General features: G+C 35.6%; 3 protein-coding genes and 1 long non-coding RNA gene across 4 annotated transcripts; 3 read left to right on the forward strand and 1 right to left on the reverse strand.

Annotated features, from left to right (window-relative positions):
* Positions 1-6,828, forward strand: LOC18781425 (probable leucine-rich repeat receptor-like serine/threonine-protein kinase At3g14840). Its single transcript, XM_007214496.2, has 24 exons — positions 1-325; positions 1,051-1,228; positions 1,395-1,466; positions 1,602-1,670; positions 1,753-1,824; positions 1,932-2,003; positions 2,135-2,206; positions 2,312-2,383; positions 2,476-2,547; positions 2,668-2,739; positions 2,835-2,906; positions 3,071-3,139; positions 3,292-3,357; positions 3,527-3,592; positions 3,693-3,728; positions 3,825-3,865; positions 4,109-4,485; positions 4,558-4,756; positions 4,886-5,032; positions 5,193-5,311; positions 5,434-5,644; positions 5,743-5,980; positions 6,066-6,216; positions 6,351-6,828. Exons 1-24 carry the CDS (start codon positions 193-195, stop codon positions 6,726-6,728), a joined length of 3,054 nt encoding a protein of 1,017 aa, XP_007214558.1. The 5' UTR covers positions 1-192; the 3' UTR covers positions 6,729-6,828.
* Positions 6,698-26,409, reverse strand: LOC109948907. The gene is made up of 2 exons (XR_002271353.1): positions 26,075-26,409; positions 6,698-6,817 (listed from the first exon to the last, which is right to left on the reverse strand). It is a non-coding gene; the product is annotated as an uncharacterized LOC109948907 (long non-coding RNA).
* LOC18781287 (probable LRR receptor-like serine/threonine-protein kinase At1g07650) lies at positions 8,541-17,758 on the forward strand. Its single transcript, XM_020562770.1, has 24 exons — positions 8,541-8,882; positions 11,701-11,875; positions 12,042-12,113; positions 12,246-12,314; positions 12,397-12,468; positions 12,576-12,647; positions 12,780-12,851; positions 12,957-13,028; positions 13,121-13,192; positions 13,320-13,391; positions 13,491-13,562; positions 13,730-13,798; positions 14,032-14,091; positions 14,322-14,387; positions 14,482-14,517; positions 14,611-14,660; positions 14,908-15,284; positions 15,357-15,555; positions 15,755-15,901; positions 16,062-16,180; positions 16,263-16,473; positions 16,562-16,799; positions 16,908-17,058; positions 17,162-17,758. The coding sequence occupies exons 1-24, from the start codon at positions 8,753-8,755 to the stop codon at positions 17,549-17,551; spliced, it is 3,063 nt and encodes a 1,020-aa protein (XP_020418359.1). The 5' UTR covers positions 8,541-8,752; the 3' UTR covers positions 17,552-17,758.
* LOC18781279 (probable leucine-rich repeat receptor-like serine/threonine-protein kinase At3g14840) lies at positions 19,302-26,269 on the forward strand. The gene is made up of 24 exons (XM_007213642.2): positions 19,302-19,523; positions 20,241-20,418; positions 20,580-20,651; positions 20,784-20,852; positions 20,935-21,006; positions 21,114-21,185; positions 21,318-21,389; positions 21,495-21,566; positions 21,659-21,730; positions 21,849-21,920; positions 22,016-22,087; positions 22,245-22,313; positions 22,466-22,531; positions 22,700-22,765; positions 22,866-22,901; positions 23,007-23,047; positions 23,297-23,673; positions 23,746-23,944; positions 24,144-24,290; positions 24,451-24,569; positions 24,692-24,902; positions 25,001-25,238; positions 25,324-25,474; positions 25,608-26,269. The coding sequence occupies exons 1-24, from the start codon at positions 19,391-19,393 to the stop codon at positions 25,983-25,985; spliced, it is 3,054 nt and encodes a 1,017-aa protein (XP_007213704.1). The 5' UTR covers positions 19,302-19,390; the 3' UTR covers positions 25,986-26,269.

Genomic DNA, 26,698 nt, shown 5'->3' on the forward strand with positions numbered 1-26,698 from the left:
AATCAAATCGGCCAACTAGCTAGTTCGATGTCAGAGACATAATAAAATTGTACACGCCCATCAATAGTCCACTGGCTCATAAGGCTCAGAGGGACCCTTCATTAACTACAGAGATTGAGACTGAGATTGAGCCAAGAAAGAATAAGGATGATACAGATATCAGGGAATTGATATATTACATCAGGGATTGGGATGGCAAGATTTCATTTTGATGTTTCAAAAGCCACCATGGACCTTGTCATTTTGGTAGCCATGTTGGTTCTCTGCTTCTGCATATCCACAGTCAAAGTTGAAGCACAATCTCTGCGTCTTGCTTCTGCAGAAGGTAAATACTGTCTCTTCTTCTTCTTCTGAATGTTTTTTCAAGTTGGTATTGCTGATACTCAAAATCTATGCACTAAAGCCTCAATTTTTGTTTTGAAAAAAAGGAAGCCTGAGTTTTTTTTTTAGTTGTGTTGAACAGCAGAGAACAGAGTGCTCAATGCAGAAGTTGGTCTTTTTGATTGAGAATTGGTAGAACATTTTAGCCTTTCTAGTGTTACTGTGTTAGAGCACTCCCAGTTCAATTTTTGTCAGTATAAACAAAAATTAGAACCCATATAATTTTACATGTTGGTTAGATTAGATATAAACTTACAGAAAAGATTTAAAAAAAGAAAGAACTTGTTTTCATCCTAAATTTATATTGATTCAAAAGCGTAAAGGTTACAACTTTATAATCGTAAATGAAATGAAAGAAGCTAAAGAGTTGGACCTGAATTTATTTTCTTTCATCATTACAACTGGAAATGGATATGAAATTCAATGATTGAGAGAGATACAGAGCATAATCTGCATCTTCTAGAGAAGTTTACTAGGTTATAATGGTGGGTGGCAGAAGGCCCAAGCCCAATCACTATTAGTATTTTGGCATCAACATTAATTTGGGCCAATATCAGGCTCAATCACTCTACTTTTCTTTAAAAAAATGAAAAATAAACTCGGCTGATGCATAAAAAACACAGAAAATGGAAAAAATAAAAAGATTCATGATTTGATTTGTGTGCGCAGTGGAAGCACTAAAAGAAATAGCAACACAAGTGGGAAAAAAAGATTGGAACTTCAGCATAGATCCATGCAGCAATGATACAAATTGGGCTACCCCAAAATCCGCTGACTTGCCTTTATACAACAACACTCTCATATGCAACTGCTCCTACCCTGATGGTTTCTGCCATGTTGTCAGCATGTACGTCAACTGAAAGCTTTTATTTGTACTCATTTTGTGTTTGTTTATTTATTGGTTTAATTATCTTATGTAGCATTGCAATCCAGTTTTCATTATTTTTCTATGGAGAAGATTCAGAATGAAGACTCTTTATGTTCTCATGATCTCTGACATTTTTGTGATACAGTTTTCTTAAAGGGCAAGATCTTGCTGGTGTAGTTCCACCATCTGCTGCAAAGTTACCCTACCTAACAAGAGTGTAAGGGAAACGTTTTCAGTTGTAAATTTGTATTTTATTTTTTTATAATAGCATCTATCATCTGAAAACGTTTTTTTTTGTATCATTTCCACAAATGGTAATGTCATTACTAATATCTTCTACTCTTGTTTACAGAGATTTTACCAGGAACTACCTTACCGGTACCATACCGCGTGAATGGGCTTCTACAAAGTTGGAATATCTGTAAAGGATTTCTGAACTTCATGCAAGGTTAGCCAATAATAGCTTATATTAACTGAACTGACAAAATGTGTACACTGTGCAGGTCCATTACTGTGAACAATTTATCAGGACCAATCCCTGGCTACTTGGGAAACATAAGCACCCTAATATATATGTATGCTCTGGCTCTATCTCTCTTTACCACCTCATATTATTTGTCAAAATCAATTTTAAGTTTCATTTGATTTTAGCCTAGTGTGATGAAGGAGAATTTGTTTTCAGGAGCTTGGAGAATAACAACTTTTCTGGAACTGTTCCTCCTGAGCTTGGGAAATTGGTTAACTTGAACAATCTGTAAGTCTCTTTTCTTTTTTCTTTTTTCCTCCTTTCACCCTCAGTTTTCTTTTGTTTAATTCTTGATTTTTAAATATTAAATAAGTTGAATATGCAAGTACCAGTTGATAAGTTGGCATTGGTATCTGCAGCATTCTTAGTGCCAATATTCTCACAGGAGAGTTGCCACTGGCTCTTACTAATCTGACTAAGTTAACAGAACTGTAAGTGTTTGTACCCTTAACATTGCTTTAATTCTAATTACTTTATAAATTTGGCATGTTAATAAATCTTCAACTTTATGCTATTCAATCTTTCTCCTTATGCAGTAGGATTAGCAGTAACAACTTCATAGGAAGAATACCTGATTTTATTCAAAGCTGGAAGCAACTTCAGAAATTGTAAGTGATTTTTCTATCCCATATTGTAAATTGTTAGGAAGTAGAAATTTTCTGGTGTAACATCTATTCGTTTTGAATTCTGTTGTTGACAGAGAGATCCAAGCTAGTGGTCTCCAAGGGCCCATTCCGTCTAACATTTCTGCCTTGAGTAATTTAACAGAACTGTGAGTTCTGCATTCAATCCTAAGTTGCACTAACACTAATTTACTAGTTAATTATAGCTTCCTATAACGGGGATTTTTTATTCTTTTTTAAACAATGGTTCATGATGCAATTAAATGCAGAAGGATCAGTGACATAAATGGAACGGGTTCAGAATTTCCACCCTTGAGTAGTATGACAGGCATGGGAAGTCTGTAAGTCTTGAAAATGTTCTCTTTTATTTATTAATTCTAATTTTAGACTAGTCGACGCTTCGCTGCACTTGTGCTAATAGATAGTTATGTTGCAGAATGCTGAGGAGCTGTAACTTATCTGGACGCATCCCTGCTTATATATCAGCAATGACAACATTGAAAATATTGTAATATTTCTTCATTTCTTTTTTTTTCTTGTTCAATTGAACAGCAGACAATTATTTAATAGTTTCTTGATCACAAGTTGGTTGATGAGTTCAATTTTTTTCAGTTAAGCATCCAAGTAATAAACTTTGGGTTCTTATAACATAACTCTTGTTATTTCTTGCAGAGATCTCAGCTTCAACAGATTGGAAGGAGACATTCCTGATTTAGCGATCCTGACAAACTTGCAGTACTTGTAAGAAATGTAAATTTCATGCATGTTGTGTTTTCGTGATACATCACGATGCATAGGGCCTTTCTGGAATATCCTCATCCATGTAACTGGCATTTTGAAACAGTAATGATATACTTTAACTGAATGTGACTATGTAACTGCTTTCTGAATAGGTATCTAACAAGCAACTTGCTTACTGGGTCTATTCCAGACTGGATCAAGAACAGAGATAGTCATTAGTATGTTTTTCATGTTATATAAGATTTGCTTGGGTTTTATTTTCCAGATATATTTAGAATTACGGGAACTTCTTAATTTGAGTGGAGTTTAATCTCCTGACCTCTTTAGAGGTCTGATGCACATTCTGTTTCTGGTGGAGTCTTACAATTTTACTATATCTGTGTGCAGCCAGTTAGATATTTCGTACAATAATTTTTCTCAGAGCTCTGAGCCAGCTGCTTGTAGAGAAACCCTGTAAGCACAGTTTTCTCTTCAGTTGGCATACTCAGCACAGTTTTCTGTCTTCACTCACCTTTAATTTTCTTTTGAACCTAACTGATTTCGCACGTATCAGGAACTTGTTCAAAAGCTTTTCTGCACGAGACAACTCGTAAGCTTCTAACTTACTTCTGTGATGAAGCGATTTTTTTCTTCTTTTCATTCAACTTCAAATTTACATAAGCTGATTTTCACTACACTTATCTAGACTATTTGGAGAGTGCCTGAACAGCTATCCTTGTCCAAAAGGTAACAAAATATCTTTTACATTCAAATATGATTATAAGTTATATGCTGTACTTACCCAACTGGAGTTTGCTTTTTATTTATTTAATTTAGTGCAGATTTTGTTGAAGAACTAGGTTAATAATTTTTGTATGATATGATGGAAAATGGTTGATAAGACTATTTTAATTTCATTTATCTACTCAAATACTTGCTTTAATCTAATTATATTTTATGTGGTGTTTTTTCTTGGTTGTTACTGAATAGATCGGTACTCATTACATATAAATTGTGGTGGAAAGGCAACCACCATTGGAGGAATTAACTTTGAAGGGGATCCAGACCTAGGAGGTGCAGCAAAATTTGTTCCTGTGAGACCTATCTGGGGAATCAGTACTACTGGACATTTCTGGGATGCTAACCCCACCTCTAATGACTATATAGCAAATAATGCATCCACACTTGGAATGAACAACTCTGAGTTGTACACAAGTGCACGCCTCTCTCCTCTTTCTCTCACGTATTATGCACGCTGTTTCGGAAATGGAAACTATACTGTGAGACTTCACTTTTCGGAGATAATAATCCGAGGCAATAGATCTTTTTACAGTCTTGGAAGACGGATGTTTGATGTCTATATTCAGGTAGCCAATCCCATTGTTTATGCACTGTCTATGCTAAGTGAGATGATTTCTGATTGATAAAGTTTGTCACAGGAGAAACTGGTGTGGAAGGATTTTGACATTGAAAAGGAAGCACAAGGGGTTGATAAGGAAGTCATTAAGGAACTTAAAGCAGTTGAGGTTAAGAACAAAACTTTAGAGATCCGATTTCATTGGTCTGGGAAAGGGACAACAGCTTCTCCAAAGAGAGGAACATACGGTCCTCTTATATCAGCTATCTCTCTAGAGTCTGGTATATTCTGAGTTGCAAACTTTAGTTCTCTCTCTCCCGTACACACGTGCGCACACAATTTATCATAGAACGGAAGCTTATGTCATTGTAGCCTTTTTTTTTTGCTTTTCATTTTCTATAATTTTGTAGAGTTCACGCCTCCTCATGATAAGAAAAGCAAGGTACCTATTGTGGTGGGAGCTTCAGTTGGAGCTTCGGTTTTGTGCCTCATTTTCTTGATTTTAGGCATTCTTTGGTGGAAAGGCAGTCTGGATAGCAAGACATCAAGGGAAAAAGGTGCTATTAAGCTACTGTGAAAGTTTCACGTAGTACATTGTTCTCATTATTCTTTCAAATGCCACGTAACTAGGAAAATACACTCTCAGACACTAAGTTCAAAAGAACTGTTGTAAATACGTAAGACATTGTTAATATCCTAACCTTGCTCCTTGGACAGCTCTTAGAGAACTGGATCTGCAAACTGGATTTTTCACCTTCAGGCAAATTAAAGCGGCCACTAACAACTTTGATCTTAAAAACAAAATTGGGGAAGGCGGTTTTGGGTCTGTCTACAAGGTACTGTACAACCCCATTCCTTATATTTTTTTCCTCTATTCTTGGATTAATTATCTATGTTTCTTACTTATAGGCCCATACTTTATTATAACTGAAAATTAATAAAGTATATTTTTATGCAGGGTATATTGTTGGATGGTACTATAATCGCAGTTAAGCAACTATCTTCAAAATCAAAGCAAGGAAACCGTGAGTTTGTCAATGAAATAGGCATGATTTCTGGTTTACAACATCCGAATCTTGTTAGATTGTATGGGTGCTGCATTGAAGCAAATCAACTACTGTTGGTATATGAATACATGGAAAACAATAGCCTTGCACGTGCTTTGTTTGGTAAGCTTATCAAGTTGAGGAACAAACACTGACATGGTGTATTAAGAGGTATTGTTCTAATAAACAATCCCTTAACTTGGAATCTATGTTGGTTGCAGGTCCAGAGGAAGGTCCATTAAAATTGGACTGGCCTACAAGGCAGAAAATATGCTTGGGCATAGCAAGAGGTTTGGCTTTTTTGCATGAGGAATCTGCACTGAAGGTTGTGCATAGAGACATCAAAACTACGAATATATTACTGGACCATGACCTTAGCCCTAAGATCTCAGACTTTGGTTTGGCCAAGCTTGATGAAGAGGAGAACACCCACATTAGCACCAGAGTTGCTGGAACTATGTAAGCTTCCGAGTCTAATTTTGTTTATGCTCTTTGATCACAAAAGTGTTGAATGTGAGGTTTTTTTTTTTTATGGTTTCTGCAGAGGATACATGGCGCCTGAATATGCACTATGGGGTTATTTAACCTACAAAGCAGATGTCTACAGCTTTGGTGTTGTTGCATTGGAAATTGTTGCTGGAAAGAACAACATGAAATATCGACCAAATGAGAATTTTGTATGCCTTGTGGATTGGGTAAGTGGATCTTCATTTTAAATTCCTTCAGTACATGCAACTAAAATCACAGTTTTGTGGCCATTGTTACTTGAAAGACTTCTCCACTCAAATTTGGTCATCCTTATACGAATTTGGTTTCTCTGTTTTTTCAGGCCCTTGTTTTGCAACAAAAATGGAATTTAATGGACCTGGTAGATCCAAGGTTGGGTTCCAATTTCAGTAAGGAAGAGGCAATTAGAATGGTTAAAGTGGCTCTGCTATGCACCAATCCTGCACCAGCCCTTAGGCCTACTATGTCTTCTGTACTGAGTATGCTTGAAGGGAAGACTGCTGTTCATGAACTGATTATGGATCCAAGTATTTATGGTGATGAAATGAGGTTAACAGCTCTGAGAAACCAGTTTGATCAGATTGCCCAAGAGAGCTCAACTGGAACTCAGAGCCTCATTCGTTCATCGAATGCAACGTGGATTGGTTCTTCTGCTACTTCTACTTCTTCAGATCTCTACAAAATCAATCCTAGTTCTTAGTAAATGTAGACCTTTTGTTGCCCACAACGCACAAGCCCTTGTATAAAGATGCATTCACTTCACTTTCCAATACCAAAAACTTCAACTACCTCTTACTTCATTTAGAACCATTTCAGTTTTCAGTTTTTATTTTTCAATTTTCAATTTTCAGTTTTCAAAAACTGAAAATTGAAAACTTGTTTGGTAACTAATTTCAATTTTCAAAAAAAGTGAAAAGTGAAAACTATAAACAAGATGTTTGGTAACTAATTTCAATTTTCAGTTTTCAGTTTTATGTGAAACTTGAAAATGGAAGCTTTTGGGGTCCAATTATGAATTTGATATCACATGATGAGAGTGCATGTTACAAAGAGTTCGTAGTATTTTTTGGCGAATTTTTTTGAATTAGGATGATTTTTTGGTGAATTTTGGAGATGGAGTTTCTCAGGCTTAGATTGGGTATGTAGCCAAACGCAAGAATCGAGCGACCGGGTCCAAGTCAGGAGGTCCCAAATACCAAATTTTGATAACTTGAGTGCATTTCATGTGTCATAATGTAAAATTAAGGAATGAAATAGGAGTGCAAAAAAAAAAAAATTGAAAAAAAAAACTGAAAACTGAAAATGCTTTCAAGTTGTTTTAAAAAATAAGGGTGATTTTGAAAAATAAATTTCACTTTTTTGAAAACTGAAAACGAAATCGGTTATCAAACATGTTTTTAGTTTTCAAAAAAAATGAAAATGAAAATGAAATACTTATCAAACAATCCGTTAGAAAATGAGGATATCCCATCTCCAAAAAGAGGCCAACTCTTTCTTCTTCATTTGTTCTTTTTTTTTGGTTCTAAAGAGAGGCCAACTCTTATCTAAATGATTTTGCATTCAAATGAAAATCTACTTAATTAATGATTAAGATTAATGATGACATATCAAAGGAGCAAATATTTCCCACCATTAATTATAATTTGTGCTTGTGTATCATAAGCCAAGTTGTTTGACTACTTTAATATCTGTTTGGGAGTGCTTCTGGAAGGGCCAAAAGCTCTTTCTGATAGCTAAAAGCGCTTCTGACAGCGTTTGGCAGAAAAGTTTAGAACCGTTTCTGGGTCATAGAAGCGCTTTCTGGAGAAGCACCTGCTATGTGCTTATTCAGGAAGCACTCTAAAGTGCTTTTCCATAAAGCACTCTAAAGTGCTTTTCCATAAAGCACTCTAAAGTGCTTTTCCATAAAGCACTCTAAAGTGCTTTTCCATAAAGCACTTTAATTTTTTATGAAAATTCAAGATTTTTATAATAAAAGCGCTTTTGTTAGAAGCGCTTATGAGCATAATTACTTCCTAGAGAAGCAGTGGCAAACGACTGTATATTGTGACCCAACTGTGAGACCCATAATAGTATATTAACGCGCACACACTCTTCCTCTTTCTCACGCAAGCTCTCCTCTCTCCCTCTGCAACTCTCTCTCTCTCACTCTCTCTCTCTCTCTCTCTGTTTTTTTTTTCTCTTCTTCTTCCTCTCTTTGATTTTGGGGCTGATTAAGGTTAGAAGGAGGAGATTTATGTAAAAATATATATACCTACAGGTCCTACACATGGGCCAAACCGGAATTAGAAAAAGAAAAGAAATTTTCCAAGCGCGAAGTTTCTCTCGAAATTTCGGTAGAATATCCTTCTGTTGGGGACCAAATCAATCGTCAAGTCCACTGTATGCATAAGGAAACTCATAGTAATTAATTGTCAAAGTCTATCATATTGACTGATAGACATTGAGGACGGAAACTGAGGGTAGTTGCTCTTCAAGTCCTATGGTAAAAACTGAGCGTAGCAGCATGTATGAACACAAGCATGATTAGTATGAATATGAAATAAGAAAGGCCCCACTCTCACTGAAGGGTCTTGCCCTCCTTGCCTATAAATAGGTAATGGTTTGTGTGCATTGTACAAGCCCGAGTAAGAAAGAACAGTGCCGATGAGATAAAGAGAGAGAGAGAGAGAGAGAGAGAAATTCCGAGAGAGTTTTCTTACCATTGTAGTGCATCAAGGATAAATGGCAAGAGGAGTTAATTGTATTGCTCCAAAAACCATCATGAACCTTATTATGCTCATTTCGGTTCTCTGCTTATGCACCAAATCAGTCGAAGTTGAAGCACAAGCTTCGCGTCTGCCTGCTGCAGAAGGTAACTTACTCTTCTTCTTGTTTAAGTTTGTATATATTGGTAATACTAATATCTATGCATTCACTCAAGCCTCACTTCATAATCACAGTGGTGTAGTAGGGCACATGAGGGTCGACTTTCCCAACTTTTCTCTCTGCCCTCTCTCTTGCATTTTGGTTCGCACCCTCTCTGTTTGAGAGTCTCCTTCACCCGCTGTTGGTGATTTTGCTTAGGCTTTATGCTCATTTCTGCTGGTTCTTATCCACCCTTTTTCATAGCCAGTGTTGTTTTCCTCTTTTTTCCCCATCTCCTCTTCCTTTCCTTGTCCCAAAACTCTGATCTTGGATCACTCCCTGCTAGGCTCGAATTCCCGCAACCTCTTCCGCTCTACTGTGTCATCCTCTTCAGATCCATGGCTCCATGTTGGCATCTGTTGGAGCGTGATTTTGGAATCTCCTTAAAGCGCTTTTGTTGCTTATTGGTCGCTGGAGGCTGTATCCTCCCCAGACCGCTCTCTGAGTGCCACTGTTTCTATTTTTTTCACTAAAAAATTGTAATTTTGGACTGAATGAATCAAACCAAACCACAATTAGTTTCGTGTGGTTTGTTTTGACCTTTTTGAAACCCTCTAAACTAAATCAAACCAACCTCTTTTTAATTTTTAATTTTTAATTTTTTTAACACTTAGTATTATTCGTTGTCATCTTTTATTAACACGTTTCATCTTATTCATTGATATCAACCGTTGCAAAAATTAAAATACATAACCCTTTTGAATTTGATGCTCTCTCTCTCTCTCTCTCTCTCTCTCTCTCTCTCTCTCTCTCTCTCATAATTAGGGAATAATTCAAATACTCATATGTTAATAGTAATCACTAGGAAAGTCAGATTTAGAATAGGCTTTTCATCACAAAACGTCCCTAAAGTTTACGAAACTATCATATTGTGTCTTTTTTTTTTTTTTTGGGTGTCATTTGTGATCTTCAAGATTAATATGTATGCTCAAAAATGGTCATTTTGTCACAAACTCCGTTTGTTTTTAATGTGGCATATATGTAGAGCCCACATATCCAATAATATAGTGCTTATGTATTTAAAATATAATTTATATTTGTTAAAAATAATTTAAATTTTAAAATACAACTTTTCTTTTGGTTTTTTCATTTTTAATTTTTTATGAATTTTAAATTTTAAATTATTTAAAATATATATTGTATTTAAAATATACGTGGCACTATATTATTGGATATGTGTATTCCACATATATGCTACATCAGCAAACTAACGAAGTTTTCGACGGAACTTGACAGTAAAGACTATTTATGAGCACATATATTAACCTTGACAACCATGAATGACATGACACACAAAAACAAGAAAGACACAATTTGATGGTTTTGTAAACCTCAAGATTTATTTTGTAAACCTCAAAACTTTTTGTGATATAAAGTCTTTTAGAATAATCAAAGGGGTCCATATTGTCATGTTGTCAAAAAAAAAAATATTAGAAAAAAACTTTTCATGGGCCCCAACAAAAAAAAAAATCCTCAAAAAAGAAATGAAAAACTTTTCATAGTGAAAGAAAGCAAAACACCTCCTTCGACAATAATGTAATCGAATCGGCCAACTAGGTTCGAAGTTATAGACATAACAACAGACACACCCATCAAAAGTCATTGGCTCATAAGGCTGAGAGGGACCCTTCATTAACTAAGGAGACTCAGGCTGAGACTGAGATTGAGCCAAGAAAGAATAAGGATGATACAGATATCAGGGAATTGATATATTACATCAAGGATTGATATGGCAAGATTTCATTTTGATGTTTCAAAAGCCACCATGGACCTTGTCATTTTGGTAGCCATGTTGGTCCTCTGCTTCTGCATATCCAGAGTCAAAGTTGAACCACAATCTCTTCTTTCTTCTTCTTCTGAATGGTTTTTCAAGTTGGTATTGCTGATACTCAAAATCTATGCACTAAAGCCTCAGTTTTTGTTTTGTTATGAAAAAATTGAAGCCTGATTTTTTTTATAAAATAGTTTTGTTGAACAGCAGAGAACAGAGTGCTCAATGCAAAAGTTGGTCTTTTTGATTGAGAATTGGCAGTCCCGATCTCTTGGACCACAGGAGTCCAAGAGATTGTGATCACCCACCGTTGGATATTAATACAATGGTTCAAAATGATATATATAAATGCAATATGACATAAATGATTATTACCCGATTCAAGTCAACCGTTGAATTTACATCCAACGGTGGGTGACCATAAATCTCTTAGACTACAGGGGTCCAAGAGATCAGGACTGTGAGAATTGGTAGAAGATTTTAGCCTTTCTGGTGTTACTGTGTTAGAGCACTCCCAGTTCAATGTTTGTCGTATATCCAAAAATTAGAACCCATATAATTTTGCATGTTGGTTAGATTAGATATAAACTTACAAAAAAGATTTAAAAAAAGAAAGAACTTGTTTTCATCCTAAAGTTATATTGATTCAAAAGCATAAAGGTTACAACTTTATAATCGAAAACGAAATGAAAGAAGCTAACGAGTTGGACCTGAATTTTCTTTCATCATTACTACTGGAAATGGATATGAAATTCAATGATTGCGAGAGATACAGAGCATGATCTGTATCTTCTAGAGAGGTTTTCTAGGTTAGAATGGTGGGTGGCAGAAGGCCCAAGCCCAATCACTAGTTTGGCATCAACATTAATTTGGGCCAATATCAGGCTCAATCACTCTACTTTTCTTTTAATAATGAAAAATAAACTCGGCTGATGCATAAAAAACACAGAAAATGGAAAAATAAAAAGATTCATGATTTGATTTGTGTGCGCAGTGGAAGCACTAAAAGAAATAGCAACACAAGTGGGAAAAAAAGACTGGAACTTCAGCATAGATCCATGCAGCAAGGACACAAATTGGAATACCCCAGAATCTGCTGACTCTCTATACAGCAACATTCTCATATGCAGCTGCACCTACCCCGATGGTTTCTGCCATGTTGTCAGCATGTACGTCAACTGAAAGCTTTTATTTGTACTCATTTTCTGTTTGTTTATTTATTGGTTTAATTATCTTATGTAGCATTTCAATCCAGTTTTCATTATTTTTCTATGGAGAAGATTCAGAATGAAGACTCTTTATGTTCTTATGATTTCTGACATTTTTGTGATACAGTTCTCTTCAAGGGCAAGATCTTGCTGGTGTAGTTCCACCATCTGCTGCAAAGTTACCCTACCTAACAACAGTGTAAGGGAAACTTTTTCAGTTGTAAATTTTTATTTTTTTTATTTGTAATAGCATCCATCATCTGAAAACGTTTCTTATATCATTTCCACAAATGGTAATGTTATTACTAATATCTTCTACTCTTGTTTACAGACGTTTTACCAGGAACTACCTTAACGGTACTATACCGCGTGAATGGGCTTCTACAAAGTTGAAATATCTGTAAAGGATTTCTGAACTTCATGCAAGGTTAGCCAATAATAGCTTATATTAACTGAACTGACAAAATGTGTACACTGTGCAGGTCCGTCGATGTGAACAATTTATCAGGACCAATCCCTGGCTACTTGGGAAACATAAGCACCCTAACACATATGTATGCTCTGGCTCTATCTCTCTTTACCATTTCATATTATTTGTCAAAATCAATTTTAGGTTTCATTTGATTTTAGCCTAGTGTGATGAAGGAGAATCTGTTTTCAGAAGCTTGAAAAATAATTACTTTTCTGGAACTGTTCCTCCTGAGCTTGGGAAATTGGTTAACTTGAACAATCTGTAAGCCTCTTTTATTTTTTCCTTTTTTTTTCCTTTCACCCTCAGTTTTCTTTTGTTTAATTCTTGATTTTTAAATATTAAATAAGTTGAATATGCAAGTACCAATTGATAAGTTGGCATTGGTATCTGCAGCATTCTTAGTGCAAACAATCTCACAGGAAAGTTGCCACTGGCTCTTACTAATCTGACTAAGTTAACAGAACTGTAAGTGTTTGTACCCTTAACATTGCTTTACTTCTAATTACTTTATAAATTTGGCATGTTAAGAAATCTTCAACTTTATGCCATTCAATCTTTCTCTTTATGCAGTACGATTAGCAGTAACAACTTCACAGGAGGAATACCTGATTTTATTCAAAGCTGGAAGCAACTTCAGAAATTGTAAGTGATTTTTCCATCCCATATTGTAAATTGTTAGGATATAGAAATTTTCTGGTGTAACATCTATTCGTTTTGAATTCTATTGTTGACAGAGAGATCCAAGCTAGTGGTCTCCAAGGGCCCATTCCGTCTAGCATTTCTGCCTTGAGTAATTTAACAGAGCTGTGAGTTCTGCATTCAATCCTAAGTTGCATTAACACTAAAGAACCTAAATCTGCGTTTACAAGTTAATTATAACTTCCTATAACAGGGATTCTTTTTAACAATGGTTCATGATGCAATTAAATGCAGAAGGATCAGTGACATAAATGGACCGGGTTCAGAATTTCCACCTTTGAGTAGTATGACAGGCATGGAAAAATTGTAAGTATTGAAAATGTTCTCTTTTTTTATTTTTTTATTTATAATTTTAGACTAGTCGACGCTTACCTGCACTTGTGCTAATTGATAGTTATGTTGCAGAATGCTGAGGAGCTGTAACTTATCTGGACGCATCCCCGCTTATATATCAGCAATGACAAGCTTGAAAATATTGTAATACTACCTTTTTTTTTTTTTTTTTTTTGTTCAATTGCACATAATACAATTATTTAATTTTATATATTTATCACAATTTGGTTAATGAGTTCAATTTGTTCAGTTAAACATCCAAGTTATAAACTTTGGGTTCTTATAACACAACTCTAGTTATTTTCTTGCAGAGATCTCAGCTTCAACAGATTGGAAGGAGACATTCCTGATTTAGCAGCTCTGAAAAATTTGGAATACTTGTAAGAAATGTAAATTTCATGCAGGTTGTGTTTTCATAATGCATAGGGCCTCCCCGGAATATATCATATCTACCTATATTAAATTACATACCGCATGCATAAATTTAGACGGAGAACAGCATAAATTCCGAGTTATTTCATGTATAGTCAATATTTCATCCATGTAACTGGCCTTTTGAAACAGTAACGATATAATTTAACTGAATGTGACTATGTAATTGCTTTCTGAATAGGTATCTAACAAGCAATTTGCTCACTGGATCTATTCCAAACTGGATCAACAGCAGAGAATAGTATGTATTCCATCCTATATCAGATTTGCTTGGGTTTTATTTTCCATTCAATCCTGCAGGGATATATTCTTCTAAGTCATCATAATATTTTTCACACACACACACACAGATATATTTAGAATTATGAGAACTTCTACTTTGAGTGGAGTTTAATCTCATGACCTCTTTAGAGGTCCGATGCACATTCTGTTTCTGATGGAGTCTTACATGTTTACTATATCTGTGTGCAGCCAGATAGATGTTTCTTACAATAATTTTTATCCGAGCTCTGAGCCAGCTTGTGGTAGAGAAACCCTGTAAGCAGTCTTCTTTTCAGTTGGCATACCGCACAGTTTGCTGTCTTCACTCGCCTAATTTTCTTTTGAACCTAACTGATTTCGCATGTATCAGGAACTTCTTCAAAAGCTTTTCTGCACGAGACAACTCGTAAGCTTCTAACTTATTAATCTTCAATGATGAAGCATTTTTTTATTTTCGTTCTGTCAACTTCAAATTTACATAAGCTGATTTTCACTACAGTACTTATAGATCATTTGGAGAGTGCCTGAGCAGCTATCCTTGTCCAAAAGGTAACAATATATCTTTTAGATTCAAGATATGATTATACGGTACATACTTTAGTTACCCAACTGGAGTTTGTTTTTTAATTATTTAATTTCGTGCAGATTTTGTAGAAGAACTCAGTTAATTTAAGATTTCATATGACCTGATGGAAAACTGTTGATAAGACTATTTCAATTTCATTTATCTACTCAAATACTTGCTTTAATCTAATTATATTTTATTTGGTGTTTTTTCGTGGTTGTTACTGAATAGATCGGTACTCATTACATATAAATTGTGGTGGAAAGGCAACCACCATTGGAGGAATTAACTTTGAAGGGGATCCAGACCTAGGAGGTGCAGCAAAATTTGTTCCTGTGAGACCTATCTGGGGAATCAGTACTACTGGACATTTCTGGGATGCTAACCCCACCTCTAATGACTACATAGCAAATAATGCATCCACACTTGGAATGAACAACTCTGAGTTGTACACAAGTGCACGCCTATCTCCTCTTTCTCTCACGTATTATGCACGCTGTTTCGGAAATGGAAACTATACTGTGAGACTTCACTTTTCGGAGATAATAATCCGAGGCAATAGATCTTTTTACAGTCTTGGAAGACGGATGTTTGATGTCTATATTCAGGTAGCCAATCCCATTGTTTATGCACTGTCTATGCTAAGTGAGATGATTTCTTATTGATAAAGTTTGTTTCAGGAGAAACTCGTGTGGAAGGATTTTGACATTGAAAAGGAAGCACAAGGGGTTGATAAGGAAGTCATTAAGGACTTTAAAGCAGTTGAGGTTAAGAACAAAACTTTAGAGATCCGATTTCATTGGTCTGGGAAAGGGACAACAACTGCTCCAAAGAAAGGAACATATGGTCCTCTTATATCAGCTATCTCTCTAGAGTCTGGTATATTCTGAGTTGCAAACTTTAGTGTTCTCTCTCCCGTACACACGCGCACACAATTCAAAAGTTTGTTTAAAGTATAGTGGAATAAGTACCCAGGTGTAGAGTTTGTTTACTAGAAAATGAATACCAATTTATCATAGAACGGAAGCTTATGTCATTGTAACCTTTTTTTTGCTTTTCATTTTCTATAATTTTGTAGAGTTCACGCCTCCTCATGATAAGAAAAGCAAGGTACCTATTGTGGTGGGAGCTTCGGTTGGAGCTTCGGTTTTGTGCCTCATTTTCTTGATTTTAGGCATTCTTTGGTGGAAAGGCAGTCTGGATAGCAAGACATCAAGGGAAAAAGGTGCTATTAAGCTACTGTGAAAGTTTCACGTAGTACATTGTTCTCATTATTCTTTCAAATGCCACGTAACTAGGAAAATACATTGTCAGACACTAAGTTCAAAAGAACTGTTATAAATACTTAAGACATTGTTAATATCCTAACCTTGCTCTTTGTACAGCTCTTAGAGAACTGGATCTGCAAACTGGTTTTTTCACCTTCAAGCAAATTAAAGCCGCCACTAATAACTTTGATCCTATAAACAAAATCGGGGAAGGCGGTTTTGGATCTGTCTACAAGGTACCATTACCATATAACTAGTTCCTTACTTCTAGGCCTATACTTATCATGCTTGAAAACTACTAAACTATATTTATTTCAGGGTTTATTATTGGATGGTACTATAATTGCAGTTAAGCAACTATCATCCAAATCAAAGCAAGGAAATCGGGAATTTGTGAATGAAATAGGCATGATTTCTGGTTTACGACATCCAAATCTTGTTAGATTGTATGGATGCTGTGTTGAATCAAACCAGTTACTGTTGGTATATGAATACATGGAAAACAACAGCCTTGCACGTGCTTTGTTCGGTAAGCTTATCAAGTCCGGTGACAACAAACTGAAATGGTAAGAAAAACAAAAATGAGATCATTGATTGGGAATCCATGTTTGTTGCAGTTCCGGAGGAAAGTCCTTTAAAATTGGACTGGTCTACAAGGCAGAAAATATGCATAGGCATAGCAAGAGGTCTGGCTTTTTTGCATGAGGAATCAGCACTGAAGATTGTACATAGAGACATTAAAACTACAAATATATTACTAGACCGAGACCTTAACTCCAAGATATCGGACTTCGGGTTGGCCAAGCTTGACGAAGAGGAGAACACCCACATTAGCACTAGAATTGCTGGAACTATGTAAGCTATACTGTTTTTTTTTTCTCTCTGAACTGCATTTCAGAGCGTAGTGTTGTTTATGAACTTTTCTCCACCCAGCTAAGGAAAACAATCGTTTTTTGTGTTCAGAGGATATATGGCGCCAGAATATGCACTATGGGGTTATTTGACCTACAAAGCAGATGTCTACAGCTTTGGTGTTGTTGCATTGGAAATTGTTGCTGGAAAGAACAACATGAAATATCGACCAAATGAGAACTTTGTATGCCTTGTGGATTGGGTAAGATGGATCTTCATTCAAAGTCCTTCCAACTTGGTCAATCCTTCTTTGCTTCTATGAGTTGCTTTTCCATTTCAAATCTCTTTTCTCTGCTAAATTTCAGGCTCTTGTTTTACAACAAAAAGGGGAATTATTGGAGCTGGTGGATCCAAGATTGGGGTCCGATGTGAGTGAGGAAGAGGCCATTAGGATGATTAAAGTTGCTCTCTTATGCATCAATGCAGCACCAGCGCTTAGGCCTACCATGTCTGCAGTAGTGAGTATGCTTGAAGGGCGTACGGCTGTTCATGAATTGGTCACGGATCCAAGTACTTACGGTGATGAACTGAGGCTAACAGCCTTGACAAACCAGTTTGATCACAGTTCATCACAGAATCCAAGTGAAACTCAGAGCCTTATTCCTTCATCATCAGATGCACCACGGATTGGTTCTTCTGCTACTACTACGTCTTCTGATCTCTATAAAATCAATCCCAGTACCAGTTCTTGCTAATGTAAATACTAGGACTCAAGATTTCACGTTGGGAAAATAGCATATCCTAGAGTGGTTTATGAGCTCTTAAACATTATTTTCTCACAAGTAGGTTTTTAGAGACAAGTTCTACCCATGAAATCTTCACAATAAACATTTCTTCGCGCTTAACTACGCAAATGCTGGTGTAATGATAAACAAACTAGCAGTCGTACGTATCTTTTCAAATAACAATATTGGGTTTTTGCAAATACATAAAGATCAAGCTCTATGTCTATGTGACAAAGCTGAGCAAAGTGGGGGAAAAAAAGGCATGAATTTGCAAAAGCCCTTCAACTTTTACGTACGATACAATTGTCAAGATCAATCTGTCAATTCCAGTTGGCATGGCATGCATCGGTTTCAGTTCTAAGGAATTAGAGCTGGGTGAGGAAGGTTTGAACACCTCAAACTCGAAGTGAGAGCTTTTGGGTCAATTCCGACTTTTGCATGTGTTTGAGATTTGGAAATTGCAATGGTTTCGGTTGAATTGTTTGACCCGACCAATGATTTTGACTTCTTTTTTTCTAGTTAAATAACAATAAATTAATTATTTTAGATTAACAATATTTTATCAATAATTGAGCAAGTCATTTTCTTATCAACTTTTCAAAGGATAAGGTTTGCCATGCACAATTGACCTCTCTTGTCCATATTTTTGCTATCAAGAAACTCAATCAGAAATACTATAAAACTTCCCACCAGTATATTACTATTTCTGATTACTTAGCTAAATTTACTTGATGGCTTGATGGCATGGCTTAGCATGCTACACATGCATGCATCATGCTCTCACATCCTATTTCAGTATAAAACAGACCAGCAGTTCAGAGACTAATTATGTATAGTTCCCACAGAAAATTCAACCAGAGACTTTATATATATAATAACGTAGCCAATAAAAACTGGTCCAACATGAAATTATTATTATTTGTATTGTTTGACTTCTTATTACGAGATCAGAAATCCTCCCCGGACCATATACGTTTTAGCTTAGTCAGTTTATTATTTTTATGAATTCTATTTCTTTAAATAATAAGAAGAAAGTGGGAGCCTGGCGTGGAACTAACATTATTGAATAAATATTAATCTTATTCTGACAAGACAATTATGATCGATATTTTTTTAATCTAAACAAGACAGTTGTATGTTGATAATATATAGCGATGGGCAGGAGAAGGTCCAAAGCCATACAGAGCTGGGTATTTCCAATCTTGGAAACAAATCAAACGGCTTCCTGCCAACTCGAAATGGTGTTATGACATTAACCCATTAATTAATCAAGGGCAAAGAAATTAGTCCGATATTGAGTAAAATAGCTCTCTACTAAGAACGCGTAAGAAGTTTGTACGTAAAGTTATTTCTTAGGGTTGCGTTTTTAATTTTTCCTAATCTCATGATTTTTCGTATAAGAAAACAAAAAATGGTCTATAAAAATGGAAAGGAACAACATTAAGGCACATGTTAAACAAAGTGGATACTAATCAAAGGGGTCCATGTTGTCAAATTTCACGTACCAAACAGAGATTCGAAAACTTTTTCATGGTCCCCAACAAAATAACCCTCAAAAAAGAAATGAATAACTTTTCATAGTCAAAGAAAGCAAAACACCTCCCTCGACAATAATGTAATCAAATCGGCCAACTAGCTAGTTCGATGTCAGAGACATAATAAAATTGTACACGCCCATCAATAGTCCACTGGCTCATAAGGCTCAGAGGGACCCTTCATTAACTACAGAGATTGAGACTGAGATTGAGCCAAGAAATAATAAGGATGATACAGATATCAGGGAATTGATATATTACATCAGGGATTGAGATGGCAAGATTTCATTTTGATGTTTCAAAAGCCACCACGGACCTTGTCATTTTGGTAGCCATGTTGGTTCTCTGCTTCTGCATATCCACAGTCAAAGTTGAAGCACAATCTCTGCGTCTTGCTTCTGCAGAAGGTAAATACTGGCTCTTCTTCGTCTTCTGAATGTTTTTCCAAGTTGGTATTGCTGATACTGAAAATCTATGCACTAAAGCCTCAATTTTTGTTTTGAAAAAAAGGAAGCCTGGGTTTTTTTTAGTTGTGTTGAACAGCAGAGAACAGAGTGCTCAATGCAAAAGTTTGTCTTTTTGATTGAGAATTGGTAGAACATTTTAGCCTTTCTAGTGTTACTGTGTTAGAGCACTCCCAGTTCAATGTTTGTCAGTATAAACAAAAATTAGAACCCATATAATTTTACATGTTGGTTAGATTAGATATAAACTTACAAAAAAGATTTAAAAAAAGAAAGAACTTGTTTTCATCCTAAATTTATATTGATTCAAAAGCATAAAGGTTACAACTTTTTAATCGGAAACGAAATGAATGAAGCTAAAGAGTTGGACCTGAATTTTCTTTCATCATTACAACTGGAAATGGATATGAAATTCAATGATTGAGAGAGATACAGAGCATGATCTGTATCTTCTAGAGAAGTTTACTAGGTTAGAATGGTGGGTGGCAGAAGGCCCAAGCCCAATCACTATTAGTATTCGGCTTCACCATTAATTTGGGCCAATATCAGGCTCAATCACTCTACTTTTCTTTAAAAAATGAAAAATAAACTCGGCCGATGCATAAAAAACACAGAAAATGGAAAAAATAAAAAGATTCATGATTTGATTTGTGTGCGCAGTGGAAGCACTAAAAGAAATAGCAACACAAGTGGGAAAAAAAGACTGGAACTTCAGCATAGATCCATGCAGCAATGATACAAATTGGGCTACCCCAAAATCTGCTGACTTGCCTTTATACAACAACACTCTCATATGCAACTGCTCCTACCCTGATGGTTTCTGCCATGTTGTCAGCATGTACGTCAACTGAAAGCTTTTATTTGTACTCATTTTCCGTTTGTTTATGGTTTAATTATCTTATGTAGCATTTCAATCCAGTTTTCATTATTTTTCTATGGAGAAGATTCAGAATGAAGACTCTTTATGTTCTTATGATCTCTGACATTTTTGTGATACAGTTTTCTTAAAGGGCAAGATCTTGCTGGTGTAGTTCCACCATCTGCTGCAAAGTTAACCTACCTAACAAGAGTGTAAGGGAAACGTTTTCAGTTGTAAATTTTTGTTTTTTTTATTTGTAATAGCATCTTTCATCTGAAAACGTTTCTTATATCATTTCCACAAATGGTAATGTTATTACTAATATCTTCTACTCTTGTTTACAGAGATTTTACCAGGAACTACCTTACCGGTACTATACCGCGTGAATGGGCTTCTACAAAGTTGGAATATCTGTAAAGGATTTCTGAACTTCATGCAAGGTTAGCCAATAATAGCTTATATTAACTGAACTGACAAAATGTGTACACTGTGCAGGTCCATTACTGTGAACAATTTATCAGGACCAATCCCTGGCTACTTGGGAAACATAAGCACCCTAATATATATGTATGCTCTGGCTCTATCTCTCTTTACCACCTCATATTATTTGTCAAAATCAATTTTATGTTTCATTTGATTTTAGCCTAGTGTGATGAAGGAGAATCTGTTTTCAGGAGCTTGGAGAATAACAACTTTTCTGGAACTGTTCCTCCTGAGCTTGGGAAATTGGTTAACTTGAACAATCTGTAAGCCTCTTTTCTTTTTTCTTTTTTTTCCTTTCATCCTCAGTTTTTTTTTTGGTTTAATTCTTGATTTTTAAATATTAAATAAGTTGAATATGCAAGTACCAGTTGATAAGTTGGCATTGGTATCTGCAGCATTCTTAGTGCAAACAATCTCACAGGAGAGTTGCCACTGGCTCTTACTAATCTGACTAAGTTAACAGAACTGTAAGTGTTTGTGCCCTTAACATTGCTTTACTTCTAATTACTTTATAAATTTGGCATGTTAAGAAATCTTCAACTTTATGCTATTCAATCTTCCTCTTTATGCAGTAGGATTAGCAGTAACAACTTCACAGGAAGAATACCTTATTTTATTCAAAGCTGGAAGCAACTTCAGAAATTGTAAGTGATTTTTCTATCCCATATTGTAAATTGTTAGGATATACAAATTTTCTGGTGTTACATCTATTCGTTTTGAATTTTGTTGTTGACAGAGAGATCCAAGCTAGTGGTCTCCAAGGGCCCATTCCGTCTAGCATTTCTGCCTTGAGTAATTTAACAGAACTGTGAGTTCTGCATTCCATCCTAAGTTGTATTAACACTAATTTACTAGTTAATTATAGCTTCCTATAACGGGGTTTTTTTATATTTTAAAACAATGGTTCATGATGTAATTAAATGCAGAAGGATCAGTGACATAAATGGAACGGGTTCAGAGTTTCCACCCTTGAGTAGTATGACAGGCATGGGAAGTTTGTAAGTCTTGAAAATGTTCTCTTTTATTTATTTATTATAATTTTAGTCTAGTCTACGCTTAGCTGCACTTGTGCTAATAGATAGTTATGTTGCAGAATGCTGAGGAGCTGTAACTTATCTGGACGCATCCCTGCTTATATATCAGCAATGACAACATTGAAAATATTGTAATATTTCTTCATTTCTTTTTTTTCTTGTTCAATTGAAAAGCAGACAATTATTTAATAGTTTCTTGATCACAATTGGTTGATGAGTTCAGTTTTTTTCAGTTAAGCATCCAAGTAATATACTTTGGGTTCTTATAACTCTTGTTATTTCTTGCAGAGATCTCAGCTTCAACAGATTGGAAGGAGACATTCCTGATTTAGCGACTCTGACAAACTTGCAGTACTTGTAAGAAATGTAAATTTCATGCATGTTGTGTTTTCATGACACATCACGATGCATAGGGCCTTTTTGGAATATCCTCATCCATGTAACTGGCATTTGAAACAGTAATGATATACTTCAAACTGAATGTGACTATGTAACTGCTTTCTGAATAGGTATCTAACAAGCAACTTGCTTACTGGGTCTATTCCAGACTGGATCAAGAACAGAGATAGTCATTAGTATGTTTTCCATGTTATATCAGATTTGCTTGGGTTTTATTTTCCAGATATATTTAGAATTATGGGAACTTCTAATTTGAGTGGAGTTTAATCTCCTGACCTCTTTAGAGGTCTGATGCACATTCTGTTTCTGGTGGAGTCTTACAATTTTACTATATCTGTGTGTAGCCAGTTAGATGTTTCATACAATAATTTTTCTCAGAGCTCTGAGCCAGCTTCTTGTAGAGAAACCCTGTAAGCACAGTTTTCTTTTCAGTTGGCATACTCAGCACAGTTTTCTGTCTTCACTCACCTTTAATTTTCTTTTGAACCTAACTGATTTCGCATGTATCAGGAACTTGTTCAAAAGCTTTTCTGCACGAGACAACTCGTAAGCTTCTAACTTATTAGTCTTCAGTGATGAAGCGATTTTTTTCTTCTTTTCATTCTGTTGACTTCAAATTTACATAAGCTGATTTTCAGTACACTTATCTAGACTATTTGGAGAGTGCCTGAACAGCTATCCTTGTCCAAAAGGTAACAAAATATCTTTTACATTCAAATATGATTATAAGTTATATGCTGTACTTACCCAACTGGAGTTTGCTTTTTAATTATTTAATTTAGTGCAGATTTTGTTGAAGAACTCGGTTAATAATTTAAGTTTTTGTATGATATGATGGAAAATGGTTGATAAGACTATTTTAATTTCATTTGTCTACTCAAATACTTGCTTTAATCTAATTATATTTTATTTGGTGTTTTTTCGTGGTTGTTACTGAATAGATCGGTACTCATTACATATAAATTGTGGTGGAAAGGCAACCACCATTGGAGGAATTAACTTTGAAGGGGATCCAGACCTAGGAGGTGCAGCAAAATTTGTTCCTGTGAGACCTATCTGGGGAATCAGTACTACTGGACATTTCTGGGATGCTAACCCCACCTCTAATGACTACATAGCAAATAATGCATCCACACTTGGAATGAACAACTCTGAGTTGTACACAAGTGCACGCCTATCTCCTCTTTCTCTCACGTATTATGCACGCTGTTTCGGAAATGGAAACTATACTGTGAGACTTCACTTTTCGGAGATAATAATCCGAGGCAATAGATCTTTTTACAGTCTTGGAAGACGGATGTTTGATGTCTATATTCAGGTAGCCAATCCCATTGTTTATGCACTGTCTATGCTAAGTGAGATGATTTCTGATTGATAAAGTTTGTTACAGGAGAAACTGGTATTAAAGGATTTTGACATTGAAAAGGAAGCACAAGGGGTTGATAAGGAAGTCATTAAGGAACTTAAAGCAGTTGAGGTTAAGAACAAAACTTTAGAGATCCGATTTCATTGGTCTGGGAAAGGGACAACAGCTTCTCCAAAGAGAGGAACATATGGTCCTCTTATATCAGCTATCTCTCTAGAGTCTGGTATATTCTGAGTTGCAAACTTTAGTTCTCTCTCTCCCATACACACACCCACACAATTCAAAAGTTTGTTTAAAGTATAGTGGAATAAGCAGCCAGGTGTAGAGTTTGTTTACTAGAAAACGAATACCAATTTATCGTACAACGGAAGCTTATGTCATTGTAAACTTTTTTTTGCTTTTCATTTGCTATAATTTTGTAGAGTTCCCGCCTCCTCATGATAAGAAAAGCAAGGTACCTATTGTGGTGGGAGCTTCAGTTGGAGCTTCCGTTTTGTGCCTCATTTTCTTGATTTTAGGCATTCTTTGGTGGAGAGGCAGTCTGGATAGCAAGACATCAAGGGAAAAAGGTGCTATTAAGCTACTGTGAAAGTTTCACGTAGTACATTGTTCTCATTATTATTTCAAATGCCACGTAACTAGGAAAATACACTCTCAGTCACTAAGTTCAAAAGAACTGTTGTAAATACGTAAGACATTGTTAATATCATAACCTTGCTCTTTGGACAGCTCTTAGAGAACTGGATCTGCAAACTGGATTTTTCACCTTCAGGCAAATTAAAGCTGCCACTAACAACTTTGATCTTAAAAACAAAATTGGGGAAGGCGGTTTTGGGTCTGTCTACAAGGTACCTTACAACCCCATCCCTTATATTTTTTTCCTCTATTCTTGGATTAATTATCTATGTTTCTTACTTATAGGCCCATACTTTATTATAACTGAAAATTAATAAAGTATATTTTTATGCAGGGTATATTGTTGGATGGTACTATAATCGCAGTTAAGCAACTATCTTCAAAATCAAAGCAAGGAAACCGTGAGTTTGTCAATGAAATAGGCATGATTTCTGGTTTACAACATCCGAATCTTGTTAGATTGTATGGGTGCTGCATTGAAGCAAATCAACTACTGTTGGTATATGAATACATGGAAAACAATAGCCTTGCACGTGCTTTGTTTGGTAAGCTTATCAAGTTGAGGAACAAACACTGACATGGTGTATTAAGAGGTATTGTTCTAATAAACAATCCCTTAACTTGGAATCTATGTTGGTTGCAGGTCCAGAGGAAGGTCCATTAAAATTGGACTGGCCTACAAGGCAGAAAATATGCTTGGGCATAGCAAGAGGTTTGGCTTTTTTGCATGAGGAATCTGCACTGAAGGTTGTGCATAGAGACATCAAAACTACGAATATATTACTGGACCATGACCTTAGCCCTAAGATCTCAGACTTTGGTTTGGCCAAGCTTGATGAAGAGGAGAACACCCACATTAGCACCAGAGTTGCTGGAACTATGTAAGCTTCCGAGTCTAATTTTGTTTATGCTCTTTGATCACAAAAGTGTTGAATGTGAGGTTTTTTTTTTTTATGGTTTCTGCAGAGGATACATGGCGCCTGAATATGCACTATGGGGTTATTTAACCTACAAAGCAGATGTCTACAGCTTTGGTGTTGTTGCATTGGAAATTGTTGCTGGAAAGAACAACATGAAATATCGACCAAATGAGAATTTTGTATGCCTTGTGGATTGGGTAAGTGGATCTTCGTTTTAAATTCCTTCAGTACATGCAACTAAAATCACAGTTTTGTGGCCATTGTTACTTGAAAGACTTCTCCACTAAAATTTGGTCATCCTTATAGAGTTTGGTTTCTCTGTTTTTTCAGGCCCTTGTTTTGCAACAAAAAGGGAATTTAATGGACCTGGTAGATCCAAGGTTGGGGTCCAATTTCAGTAAAGAAGAGGCAATTAGAATGGTTAAAGTGGCTCTGCTATGCACCAATCCTGCACCAGCCCTTAGGCCTAGTATGTCTTCTGTAGTGAGTATGCTTGAAGGGAAGACTGCTGTTCATGAACTGATTATGGATCCAAGTATTTATGGTGATGAAATGAGGTTAACAGCTCTGAGAAACCAGTTTGATCAGATTGCCCAAGAGAGCTCAACTGGAACTCAGAGCCTCACTCGTTCATCGAATGCAACGTGGATTGGTTCCTCTGCTACTTCTACTTCTTCAGATCTCTACAAAATCAATCCTAGTTCTTAGTAAATGTAGACCTTCTGTTGCCCATAACGCACAAGCCCTTGTATAAAGATGCATTCACTTCACTTTCCAATACCAAAAACTTCAACTACCTCTTACTTCATTTAGGGCCAATTTGATAACCATTTCAGTTTTCAGTTTTCAGTTTTTATTTTTCAATTTTCAATTTTCAGTTTTCAAAAACTGAAAATTGAAAACTTGTTTGGTAACTAATTTCAATTTTCAAAAAAAGTGAAAAGTGAAAACTAAACACAAGATGTTTGGTAATTGATTTCAATTTTCAGTTTTCAGTTTTATGTGAAACTTGGAAATGGAAATTTTTGGGGTCCAATTGTGAATTTGATATCATAGATGAAAGCGCATGTTACAAGGAGTTCGTAGTATTTTTCGGTGAATTTTATTCTTTTTAAAATATTCTTTTTTATTAATTAAATAATTTCTTAGGCTTATTTAAATACTTTCTTTAATAATTATGTTTTAATAATTATTTCTTTAGTTAATAATTGGTATTAAATGTTTTAATAAAAAAAACCTAGAAAATTAGTTTCCAATAAATTATTGTGCCAATAATTGAACTAATGTAATGTATGTACCCAGTGCAGAGTTATCGTGTGAACAACTTATAATGGGATGCGAATGCAATGCACCTGTCAACTCTCTTCAGAAATTCCAAAATAGAATTTATAAGCATAAAAACTCGCCTCTCTTATTAAATT

Source organism: Prunus persica, chromosome G4 (assembly GCF_000346465.2).
Source record: "Prunus persica cultivar Lovell chromosome G4, Prunus_persica_NCBIv2, whole genome shotgun sequence".
Classification (NCBI taxonomy): Eukaryota; Viridiplantae; Streptophyta; class Magnoliopsida; order Rosales; family Rosaceae; genus Prunus; species Prunus persica.